Genomic DNA, 13,222 nt, shown 5'->3' with positions numbered 1-13,222 from the left:
TTCCCTAGTCTTCCTGTTGTCACCGACATACCTATAGAAGGCTTTCTTGTTGCCCCTGATGCCCCTGGCCAGATTTAACTCTGTCTGGGATTTAGCTTTCCTAACCCGATCCCTGGCTGCTCAGACAATTTCTCTGTATTCCTCCCAGGATACCTGTCCTTGCTTCCACCCTCTGTATGCCGCCTTTTTGTGTTCGAGATTGTCCAGGAGCTCCTTGTTCATCCACACAGGCCTCCTGGTGTTTTTGCCCAACTTTTTCTTTACAGGGATGCATCGCTGCTGAGCTTGGAGGAGGTGATCCTTGAATATTAGCCAGCTTTCTTGGGCCCCTCTTCCTTCCAGGGCTTTATCCCACAGTACTCCATCAAGCAAATCCCTGAAGAGGCCAAAGTCTGCTCTCCTGAAGTCTAGGGTAGCAAGCTTACCGTGTGCCCTCCTTGCCTCCCTAAGGATCTCAAACTCCACCATCTCATGATCACTTCAGCCAAGGCTGCCCTTAAGCATGACATTCCCCACCAGTCCCTCCTTGTTGGTGAGAACAAGGTCCAGCATAGCACCTCTCCTCATTGGCTCCTCCACCACTTGGAGAAGGAAGTTATTGTCGACGCATTCCAGGAACCTCCTGGATAGCTTATGTCCTGCTGCATTGCCCCTCCAACAGGTATCAGCGTGGTTGAAGTTTCCCATGAGGACCAGGGCTTGTGAACATGAGGCTGCTCCTATCTATCTATAGAGGGCCTCATCAACTCGGTCTTCCTGGTCAGGTTGCCTGTAGCAGATGCCCACTGTAATATCACCTGTCCCTGCCCTCCCTTTAGTTTTGACCTGTAAGCTCTTTGTCAGCTCCTCATCCATCCCCAGGCAGAGCTCCATGCACTCCAGCTGGTCCCTGACATACGGGGTGACACCCCCTCCTCATCTCCCCTGCCTGCCCTTCCTGAAGAGTCTGTATCCTTTCATTCCAGCACTCCAGTCATAGGAGCCACCCCACCATCTCTCCATGATGCCAATTAGATCATAGTCTTGCAGGCGTCCGCATGTCTCTAACTCCTCTCGTTTGTTCCCCATGCTATGTGCATTTGTATAGAGGCATTTAAGTTGGGCCCCCGATGAATCTAGCTCCCTGGCTGGAGGGGGAGCATCTTGCTGCTTGCATCGGAATTTCATACTCAAACATGCATTTAATATAATGCCACTGGTCAGAAAAACATATAAAACAATAAGCATGTATTCTTTTAGGAAAAAAAGTATCTCAGTACTGGAAGAGAAAATAGCTGCATGGGGCAAAAATAACACAAAGCAGAAGCTTTCAATATATAGTAATATAACATTGTATTTGTTTTGATTTTTGTTTTTCTCAGTCCTATCAGCACCTAACGTACCTTTTAGACTAGTTTGAAATAATTTTAAAAGTAAATAAAGGTAGGACTTTTTTAATCAATTGTTAATCCATGATTTGAGTGGCAGTCTCACTAATCGGGAAAGCAGCATGAACAACTGGCAAGTAAATACAAATCAAAATGCATCAAGAAATAAAAGTCTGAAAAAACTAGCAATGCACTAGGGGATTTTCTGACTTCAAATCTGTGCAAATACAGATTGAGCTTAAGATGTGTGGTTATTGGTTAAACAATTTTTAATGAAATATAAAGACCTATGTGCTCTTAAATGGATAATTTATGTGCAATGTTATTGTCTCTCAAGGTTTAATTAAATGTTTGCCTTGTGGCTAATCAGCTACAATTAATAAATGAAGCCTATATTCATGTCACTGATAGGGAATGTTAAAATGGCCTCCATTAGAATTTCAGTATCATTTTTGTGGCTGGTTGATAACAACAATCTAATGTATCAGAAACGTCCACAAAATAATTTGGTAAGGACACTAAGACAAAATTACATTAATATAATGCAATGTTTTTATCACAGTGCATAATTTTAAGTTCAGTTTGGAGGTAAGTACCTAGAAGTACTTAACGTGGAAGTGTATGCCTACAAAGTACTTTTCATCCCTGAAGTTTCCAAAGTTCAATTTAAACCATCCAGTATACCTAAAAAGAGCAACACTTCTTAGCCTTATGGATACAAAAGAGTTTACACGGTGGAACAGAAGCATCCATTAATTGCCAGACCTACTGAACCCAAAGGATTTGAACTATCTCTGGCATGATACATTAGACATCGTCTTAGGACTATGTAACAACACCACATTATTTTCCTAGACATGGCCTTTCCATGCCTTTTTCACTCCTGCTACTTTAAGTTACAAACCTCAGTAGGTAAGCATTTAAAATGTAGGTGAGCCTCCACTGAGTACTCTCCCACCTGAATACATTATATAAATCACAGGCCAACGCAGAACAGGCCAAAGGCAATGCTGGCTGTCACTGACAGCGTTCCACAAGTCAGCTAGAAAGAGTATTTCAGATCTCTTGACCTCAAAAGACATGTGTTCTACATAGTTAACACATTGCTATTTATCATTTACACTGCAGTAGTGCACAAAGGTCTCAGAGCTAGGCTCCATCGTGAGACGTTATCTGTAAATGAATAATATAGTTACTTGTCTGTATCAGTGTTTAAGATGAGAGGCAATCAACGGTTTTGACCAGAACTAGAAAATAATAATGGAAGAAGAGTTTAATAGCAAATAAGAATAAACAATCTTCAGGGTCCAAGCGCAAAACTTTAGAATTTCAACTTATTGGGGAAAAAAATTATCCTTCAGCACAACTTAATATAAGCACCTTTTGCTGGCAGTCCTTCTGATTATCTCAAGTGATTTTTTCACCAATTTAAGCACAATCTATCAGACAAGAGACCTGTACAGGATAATTCTATTGTCATCACTTATGTCATTCATTTTGATTGCACCTCCTTTGATTTAGTTAGATTCTCATTCAGCCACAAGTCATACCACATACATAATCATGAAATTCACTCAGAGGAATCTGAAAGACTGTAAATATTACTGTCTTCTATTAGTATAAAGAAAGGCATAATTAATTATAGTACAGTAAGGATACTGGCTGTACATTTTGTCTCAAGAAATGAAAACTTATTTAAGAATAACTTATTTCTCTTGGAGTTTTCAAGACATCTTTATCTGTAAGTCAGTGTTCTTTTACACAAGCTTCCACCTATTACAGAATGAAAACGATACAAATTAATGTATTAGAAGTATTTAGCTCAGTTGTCCATGAAACAAAGCTTGTCCCAACATACACCAGAATAAACAGACAATGACACACTGAATACACAAAACACAGTAAAGTTTTCTAAATGTGATTACAGTGACTGTTTCTATTGGTTAATAATATCAGTTCTACACATAAAACATTTTCTAAAAAAAACGCTCTATAGGATAAACAGTCTTAACCTAATTCTGATTACTATTTTCCATTCAATCATGAAGGAGACCTTCAAACTCACTTGCCTGAGGCACTGAGAAGCTCCAGGTCTTTGACGCTCATGAAAGAAAGATAACAATCACTCTTCAAGGGAGAGAGATCTTATTATATGTACCCCGTGGGTTTTTTTTATCCTTTATCAAACTGCACCTTTGTGGGCCTTTAATTTCTTAATGGGTTGTTTATCCTTTCCCCCATAATTCATGATGATAAGCTAAACGTCACATAGATATTGTTATAGTTGTACTGATGAGCCGAGTCAGTCATGTAGTTTGATTAACTTTTTATATAAATCTTTCTAGACAGTTTTCAAAAGAAGGCAAAACAAATAAGTTGATAATGTTACAAGTGTTTCAGTAGGTGAAAATCTATCTGATGCATATCTATAAATCTGTAAGTATATATATGAAATAAGTAAACATTATCACAGAACCAGGAGGAGATATTAATGGAATAAATTCCGTTCATTGTAAAGAGAGGCAGTGGGAAAGGGAGTGAAAGTAAACATATTAAGTGCATGCTGGGGCGGTTTTCTGTGCAATGCATGTAGAATATAGAGCCTACAATGGCTTGATATAAAAGACTTAACAGTATGAGCTTTGGAAAGCAGTATTACTTGTGACTCCGCCATTCATGAATAAGCTTATTAGGTGATGTCCAGCAAATGCTAATAAAACCTTTGTAAAATGCCACCTTTGTTTATCCTATACACATGTCTCAGGTTAAAGAAATACTGATTGAGACGCTTCTGAGATGCATTTGTTTACCACTAATCCAAATGTCACCTGTAATAGCCACAAAATCGAAGTGCAGTATCTCTGGGCCTTCCAGGACTAAAAATTAATGTTTCTACCCTCTTTTTAACAATGCAAAATTCAAAGTTCTAGGCATGCAGAACAATAAGGCCTAAAGAGGAGAATTTTTTGCCCATTGTAGCCCTTATTTCTATGTCTGAGGAAATGCAACTTTTGTAAAAAATAAAAAAATAAACATATTTTCTTATTTTTTGTGGCATATCCTCTTCCCTAGTACCTATTTCTACCAAGGCACATTCCAGACTTTCACAAACAGAGTAGATTGTTACTGAAATAACCATAGCTTGTTTTAGTAAACCATAATTATATTTATCTTCCTTTTAACTGTATCATCCCTTAGACCTATTTGTTTAGAGCTAAACCGGGAAGGGTTGCTACTTATGTTAGCAAGTTTTTAGTCATATGAGTAGTTACATTTGAAGTGAATGGAACAACTTATATAAGTAAATGCTCACCAGCAGGTTAGAGAAGCGTTAATGCAGTCCTAATTTCCCATTACAGTGTTTGAACTGACATAAGCAAAGATAAATGAAAATCCTGATGAAACAAAAGCTTATGGTGTCTAGTCCTTTTGCTCTAATGCTACTGTGGAACACTTCCATACAAATACCAGCTGCAAACTATAGCAAGATGAAACATGACAAGAACTGTGAAGTAAAGATTTTGGAGACTTGCGTTCTCTGCCAAATATTTGGCTCTTTCCTGAGCCTATTATGCCAGCAATGGAACTTGACAATTATCTAATATATCAATGCATAATATGTATATAATGAATAGCAAGAGTAGAGATCCGTATAGTAATTTTTATATTGTAAGTTTGTTCGATCTTCATCAGCACTGCTGTCTCCACCTCATCACCCAAATAGAAAGCTAAAAAAGGAGGTACATGATGTAGAGACATTGCTGAGGTTGGTTTAAACAGGATGCAAATGACACAGTAGAATAACAGGGCAACTCTTTAGTCAGTATGATGTATTTGCCATAAAGAAAAAATCAGAGAAAAATCCTCCAAGCTAGTTGTGTATTGCAACTGCCTTTAAAATTAAGAGAGAAGGCTCTTGTAGGAAAAGTAACTTTTATATTCAGTAATACTTTATTGCTGTCAAAAAGAGCAGTACCAAGTCTTGCCTGGCACAGCTTCCTTGGCTAAATACTACCTGTATGAAGACCAGTATTTGTGAGGGCTCTGTATTTACCCCGCTTGCTTCTTCAAGCTGGTACCTGACCAGCAAGTTTTGCAGCATCACCAGTTCCTACCAAAAAAGCATCTGATCAACACATGGCAGAACTGGGCTTGATATTAGCAGATGGGTCCACAAAATCCTCATGCTCATCTCTAAAGAAACCAGAGGGGTATCACACAGAGTGATCATGAGTAAGGTACCTAAATATGGTTTTGAAGAGTCTGCTGTAAAAGAAAAACATTATAATGTACCTGGTGAAGTGTCTCATGCGTGTGTAAGAGAAAACCATTTCTGGTAGTACTTGGCCTATGATAACTATTTAGAACAGCAAGTTATACATTTCACTAACGTAGGAACATCAGAAAAGTAGAAATGCTTTTTACCTCTAATGTATAAGGAAAAGATGCATAGGAAAAATTAATCATTTTATGGAAAGATAATTCATTTTGAGAGATGACAGTTTTCCTGTTATTTTGCTTTAAAGAAAGTTCACACAAAACATTAGAAGTACTGACAGTACAGGATCTGTCTCCAGGAATTCTCTGGTCTTCTTAGTTTTTGTGTTATTTCAGTCAGTGTGAAAACAACAGTAGTGCCACAATCAACATTTGCTTAAAGTTTGTGCCAAATCAGTACCATCCAACGTCTCAAAGAGTTGCAGAACATTCCCATTCACCTCCTTCTGACTGTGGCCCTGGGCCCGGCAGAGGAGGAAGTTTGACTAAATAAATCCTGGCAACTTCAGAGATTATTTCTGTTCCATCAGCCTGTCATGTCTCCACACCTGCAGCCCACAGTAGCCAGCACTAGCTCTTGTACTTTTTGTGTACTTTGTAGATCTTTGTACACTGGTTGCTGCCTGGTAGAGTGCTCAGTGTTGCCCCCCGCCAGTCCCTGGGTTTGTATTTTTGACTTTTCAACCTTTTCTCCTCTTTTTTTTTTTTTTTTTTTCATATTTTCCTCCATAATCCCTTTAGTTTTCAATAACTGTCTCTCTTTCCCCTCTTCTAGAGTGGTGGAGTGGGGACACTTATATTTTGGTTTTTTCTGCAGTGGACAGGTTAACAAGTAATAGGAAAATCAAAACTGCCAGGGACCAAAGATGGAGAGCTAGGCAGGAGTCAAAATTTTTTTTTCTTTTTTTAAAAATATAGTTAAAGTAATACTGCACAGGTTCTTGACTAGTTTTATGAGCAGTATTCAATATTCAAGTGTATCCAGATATGCTCTGGTAAGTTTTTGGCATTGCTGCATTTAAGAACAGATAGTATATTAGCAATTCCTTTTTCACACAACTGTTAAAGCTGCACAAACACATTTCCTGAGGGGACCAGCTACTCAAAATGATCAATACATTGCATTTTTTGCCCCTTTAGATTACATTTTTTAATATGCCAGGATCTGAACGCCAAGTTTTGCTCACACAAATTAATTTTTCATACAAACAGTTTTTGCAAAGTTGATCTGCTATAAAATATTATCCTTCCTTGGATATTACCGGTGCTTGCAGAATTGGAAGAAGCCCTTCCCCAATGATAGGAACAAAAAGTGTTAGCAATTGAAATTTTATTTTTTTTTCCACAGACAGACACTCTTGCCCTTCAGGACTTGAAGGCCAGACATTTCTAGACCAATTATATTGGTGCTGCAACACAGCATTGTAAAAGGAGTTGGTTTCATCCTTAACCACAGAAAGACTACTGCCTCTTCATATTACTATATAGATATAGACTGCCTTTGATTCTTTACTAAAGAGTGTTCTCTCTAAGTTGCATATTGTTTGGCATGCAGGATCCTTTGAACAGATCTCCATAAAAAAATTCTTACTTTGCTTCCAAGTCAAATGAATTATATATGCTTAACACAGAAGATGCAGCCATGGCGTGAAATGGCTGCTTGTGAAGCACTTCAGATATCATTCCAGAATATTACCAGTAATTTTAAATCTGCTGGTTTCTTTTCAGTTTTTTACAAGTTTTCTTTGTATAGGATACAAAGAATTGCATCACTGAAGTGCTTCGTTCAAAAAGCCATATGATAATAAGTCAAATGCTTTACTGAAGTCTAATTAAATTACATCAATATGTGAAACCTGCAGCTTCATTAAGAAAACAAAGTCTGTTTGACAGGCTCTATTTTTCTGTTAGGATATTTATATTTTTTTTTAGTGGAAGCCCATGTTAATTAGAATTGTCTGTCTTCTTTTAAATTCTTTGTCGCTCATTATGGTTAAAGCTGACATCTTCATCCCTTAATAGGGTCTTCTCACTATTCAGATAAATTTCTATATTCTATACTTGATAAAAAAATTAATTTTCCTCATTTTAAGTCTGTTGACCATATGTACATTTCCCTCATAACCTTTTACTTCCCACAGTCATTTTCTACAATTCCTAGCTTCCAGTGTACATGTATGATAACACATTCCTTCTTCTGTTTCATAGATGTTTTCCTTGTTAACCACCCTGGCTTTTCAGCAAATGTATTCCTTAGTTGTGGTATTATTATTATTATTTGTGGGTATCTGAGCTAATATCCTTAAACGGTTTCCAATTATTCCCATTTCAGATTAAATTCTTTCTCCCAACTGATTTACCTTAGAATAGTATCCGCCTTTATAAAATTAGCCCTTTTGAAGCATTAAGTATATATGTTATTGGTTTGGACTTAATTCTGTTTGCATGTGATCAAATCTTTATCAGTTATACCTAAGTTATGGCTAATTTTTAGTTCTGTGATCAATTCCTTTTCATCTGACAAGATGAGGTCTAATATAGAATTCCCCTGTGTTGGATGCAACACTTCTTGAGTTAGGAAATTGACATTTAAAATATTTTGAAATTCCAAGTACATTTTAACACTGACAGCATGAGACCTCCAGCATATGTCACTCAGATTGAAATTCACTGCAGTACAGCAGTGTTTTCCCTATATGTTGTAGGTGGGTAAGGCATAGGTCATGCTGTTCTCTAGTGTGATTTGATATCAGCTAAGTACCCTGTCAACTTCTGACTTATCTGTTAGAACATTGACCCATAAACATTCAAGATCGTTTGCTTCCGATTGCCATCAACTCAGAAACAGGTAATGCCATTTTTGGAGTGCTTTCTGTCCACTTGATCCTTCCAAAATAGATTACAACAATTGATTCTGACATTCCAGTTTTCCAAACAGTTTTAGCAATAAAAACTAGGTCAAATCTGTGCTAAAAAATGACCTTTTCTGCTGGTGTCAAGTTTCGAACAGTGGAAAAGAGGCTACTGAAAAATCTCTGCTCTTTGTATTCTTTCGCATCCCAATTATGGTTTCTCTTATCGTTTTCATTTGCAGGTACGAAAATCTCATTGGTTCCTTCTCACTACTTCCGTTTCTTATAAGCTCCCAGATTCCTTAGACAATCAGTCCCTTAGAAGAACAGTGCCTTTGTTACAGTAAATTAAGCAGCAGGCTCTCATCAACCAAAAATGACAAAATTTTCCACAAACCCAAAACCTTCGTGTTATGCCACTTACTTTGAGATTAAGTCTAGTCTTTTCTACTTGCTCTTTTCCACAGCTCAAAAGTCCTGAAGGATGTCAGAGAAGGTCAGAGGTCCTAAAAGAAAAAAGCCGTCTCACTGCAAGCGTTCATCTATAACCTATGAGACTGCCCACAGACCTTCCTTAAGTATCGATATGATATTGTCACTGATTCTTTGCTTGCCAACTTCAGAAACTTAATTAGCTTTGAGAGATGCTCCCATTTGAGACTGGAGCTCATTTGGAGCTCATTTGAGCCGCACATAAACATTTGAGCCTCTCGTTAGCCGGAGGACCCGTTAACGCTGAACACCTCCAGCTCTGCTGGTTTCTCACAGCTTCCACATTTTCCGTGGTCGAAATCGGACTTTGCGGCTCACCTGGCCCGCAGCCCTCTGCCAGGAGGGAGTCGCTGGGCTTGTCCCTCACGCCTCGGCGACCGGCCGCCTCACGGAGCCCGAGGGCAGGGCTGCCTCGCCCCAGGGAAGGCGGCCTCAAGCGGGCGGTGGGGCCTGACGACGCCGGGTTCGGCGGAGGCGGCGGGGCGGGAGGCCGGTCCTCGGCGCCGCGCCCGCCCCCGTCGCCATGGCGAGGCCGCGGGCGTCCCGTGGAGCGGCCCGGCTACGGGGCGGCGGCGGCGGCGGCACCGGGGCCGCGACCGCCGCCACCCTTGGGGGGTCGCCTTCTGCTGCCCGCCCGCCGTCGTCGGGCCCTCGGCGGAGCCGTTAAGCGCCGGGTGAAGGCCTCATCCTGCAGCCGCGCCATGAGTAGAGGTCCGTTCCCCTGGAAAATTCAACTAATTTTTTTTTTTTTTTTTTTTAAGAGGCTGAGACAGAAACAGAGTCAAGGGTTGGTGGTATGTAGCATATGGGGGTGGTTAACAAGTGAAGGGGGGCGGGGGGGAGGTGTACCTGCCTGGGAGTTGGTGAAGGCCAGAGCGGCCGGTGAAGGGCCGGTGTCTTCCCACAGCCGCAGGGCCGGGGGAGGTTCAGAATACGGGTTGAGCGCTGCGAAACCAGGCACTGGTTGTGGCCGTGACCTCCTCCAGGTTACTTGGAACAATCCACACCTATCGTGCTGGCTATAGATTTTGAAAATTTATTGGTTTGTTGTTTTTTTTTTTTATTCAGTTATATCAGTGTCATAAAGCGGCATGGCTGGAAGTCTGGCCTGTCATCCTCTGACCCCCTTTTATGTTATGAGGGGCCGGATAGCAGCAAATACATCCGCAAAGGCCGGATGCCTACTTCCCAGGCTGCTTCCCTCTCTGGGAGATCCTCAGCCTCAGGTTAGGTTTATGTGTGCCTCAGAAAATGGATGGGAAGAGCCAGGTGGCGGTGAACAGGTTTGCTAAAAATGTGCTGGGAAAGGCCGTTACAATCAGTTGGCGTTTTACCTTTGGCTTCAACACAGGCTGGCGCAATTCCAGCCTCTGGGGAGATTCCCTTGTCCACATGATTAATTATAGCACTTCTTTAGAAACAGACTTCGCTGCCTCGTCTTCTGATGAATTCTGTGTGTGTTTGATTACATAAATGAGGTGGGGCTTGGGCCTTGTAATAAAGGAGTAAGATGTAAAGGGGTTAGCAGTCTTTTTTTTTCAGTCCCAACTGTTGAGTTTGAAATAGGAGTCAGGGCAATAGTTTTAATCTTTGTGAGGCAGTAATGGACTCTGAAAAACGTCTGTGTACGTGCCTCCTGTTAGTGTGAGGCCTGTGTGCATGCCAGCCTGTCTTACCATATACTTGATTTCTGCAGGGTGGGAACCTGGAGCGTGTGGGCCAGCAAGGAGCTATTGTATGCTCCAGCCAGGTCCCATGTGGGTGCAACCCAGAGCCTGAGACCTGTGGCATGATACAAAGTACACCTACCCGTCGATAGCTTTTCACGGTTGCAGTGGCTCTACCAGGACTTTCAGGGTCCCCTTTCAGCTGCTTACCCCTGCCTTTTCTGCCCCATAGCTGCAGATGGTCAGTTGTCTTGCCTTGCCATATTCAACATCTGCCATTAAGACATGGCCTGTTTGCTTTTTCTTGCCTAATACCTCAAAACTAAGAGCTTTGTAGAAAGGTTTTCATCATCTCTGGGCTTCAATATTGTTGTTCCAAAGTTTAATTACTATTTCTCACTGAGTAGCATCTTCCTAAAAAGAGATTTTCCTTTCTGTATTGCTTCTGGATACAAACCCATCATTTGCTGTAAGAAGTGTAATCTTTCATAGTGATGAATTACCCATATGTTTTTAGTCTATTGATTTATTTTTTTTTCCATGACACACTTGTGTAAAATGTTGCTGCCTCTGATTGTAGATTAGTTTATTTACAAAGAATATTTTTTTCTTTCAAATGTTATCATTAGTACTAAGCCCTAAAAGAATGACTTAGGGGAAATATCATATCGTGTCATCTTTTCAACCTATAATTCTCTTTGTTATTCCATTTTAAGTAGCACACTTTAAAAAATTACTCCACTATAACTGTAGCAAAATATTGCATCAATGAAATGGCTTTTGATCCCAGAAAGGCTAATGTAGAAAATATCTGCTAGTCTGATGCTGATCATTCAGTATCAAGTTGATTCATATCTAATGTTTATTTCCCATAAAATACATTTCCTTTCACTAAATGTAGCAAATAGTTAAATTCTTCCTCCCCCTTCCCCCCCCCCCCCCCCCCCCCATTATATTCTGTTTTCCCATCCCTATTAAAAGTTTGTGCCTTGAGGCCTACCAGCAGGGCATGCAATACTACATTAAACCAAATTTAAAAGTAAGGGTGCTCCTGCTGCTAACGTCCTCAGATCACAGACATGCAAAATGAAGGAACTGGCAGCTGAAACTTTAATGGTAGGAAGTGTAGACTGAATACTTGGGGAAAAAACACAGTAGCTCTATATGACAAAAAAGTCCTATTAACATTTATGTACGTCAAAATGACGAGTTAGATGATTCTACCTAACTGTGGGGCTTTTGGCTTTTGTTTTAAGTAAAACCCTGTGTTGTAAGAATAGCATTACTTATATTTTTTATTCAAAGGATTGTTACTATTATGGTTATGTATTATTTTGAACATTAATACAGTGCCTGTTGTTGCATTGCACACTGCATGTTCAATCATTTCTCCACCTTATGCATTAACTTAAAATATTATTAATACTTATACCTAAATAGCTTGAGGAAGCATAGGGAATCATACGCAAGTAAGGTTCCCGCATCAGTTGTCCCTGTGCAAATCAAAAGCACTCTAATGAAAGAGAAAAAAAACATTGAAAGTAAGGTCATGACCATTCCTATGCATTATGTCCCACTGAAGTAATGCTGAGGCCTGAAAAGGTTTGTGTGGAACTGGAGTCCAGTGCACTGGAAATAAAAGAGTTGACTGGGAAGCAGCACAAGAAGGATAAAAAACTGCATTACTGTGAAGACATTGTTTTAAGTAAAGTTGGTTTTGTTTGTTTGTTTTAGTTAAAATGAAGGTGTTGCCTCAAGCAATCCTACAAATCCCAGGGGAGCATCCCAGGTTCATAGAGCAGACTGTCTGTCCCTCATTAGACTTTGCAAGGTATGTACCTCTTTTCTTTCAGAGTATCATTTTTACTGTGAATAGCTTCAATCAGCTATGCCGAGGTGACAAATTATGTTTGCTTTTTTGCAATACTTAAAACTGCAAAAATCAGAAGCAAGGAAATTCTCTCTTAGGAAAGTTTCATAAGTAAAAGGGAAAAAAATAGGAAGTGTCTTCTGTTTAAGTTAGAAGTTTCACCCTAATTTTTCTAAACCCCTTCAGGAGCCATAGGAAGTTATTTCCATTTAGCATTGATACGAATGTAGGTCATTGAAAATGTACTTATTTGGATGGAAAAAAAAAAAAGATTTTTTTTCATTCAGGCACAAAACAGTTTCTCATCTGTCAAAATATAATGAATAAAACTGGCTTGAAAAACGTTAGTTGGTACTTAATAACTGAGAGAGTAAACAACAGCGCCATAATATGTTCAAGCCCTCTTCTTCATGTAGGCACATGCCTGTGTGGCTTTTAGTTCCGTTGTATTCATTTCTCCTCTTGGTTACTTGTATCCATACATTTTTGTCTCCCTCAGTAGTGAGTACTGGTCACTCAGTTACTACTCTGCCCCACTATGCTCCTTTTCCTGGAATTCCCTCCATTTCGGAAAGAATTGTGATTATTTTCTCCTTCCTCCTTTTTTATTTTTTCTTTTTTTTTCTCCGCCCAATCCTAGCGTTCCCCTTAGCCTTTGGCTGAAATGTGTGGGGCATCTCAGAGTTCAGCAACTGC

At 39.8% G+C, this 13,222-nt stretch overlaps 1 protein-coding gene across 1 annotated transcript in view; it reads left to right on the top strand.

The window, feature by feature from the left end:
- TTC29 (tetratricopeptide repeat domain 29) overlaps positions 1-13,222 on the top strand; it is a gene marked incomplete at its 3' end in the record, with an annotated part of 307,765 nt that overhangs the window by 161,593 nt on the left and 132,950 nt on the right. Inside the window, 1 exon segment of the mRNA XM_082482455.1 lies at positions 12,391-12,487. Coding sequence (XP_082338581.1) covers positions 12,396-12,487 — 92 coding nt within the window. The 5' untranslated portion in view covers positions 12,391-12,395.

Source organism: Vanellus vanellus, assembly GCF_965231255.1.
Source record: "Vanellus vanellus genome assembly, chromosome: 4".
NCBI lineage: Eukaryota > Metazoa > Chordata > Aves > Charadriiformes > Charadriidae > Vanellus > Vanellus vanellus.
The sequence above is the reverse complement of the archived record's forward strand: the minus strand, read 5'-3'. Positions and strand labels throughout refer to the sequence as shown.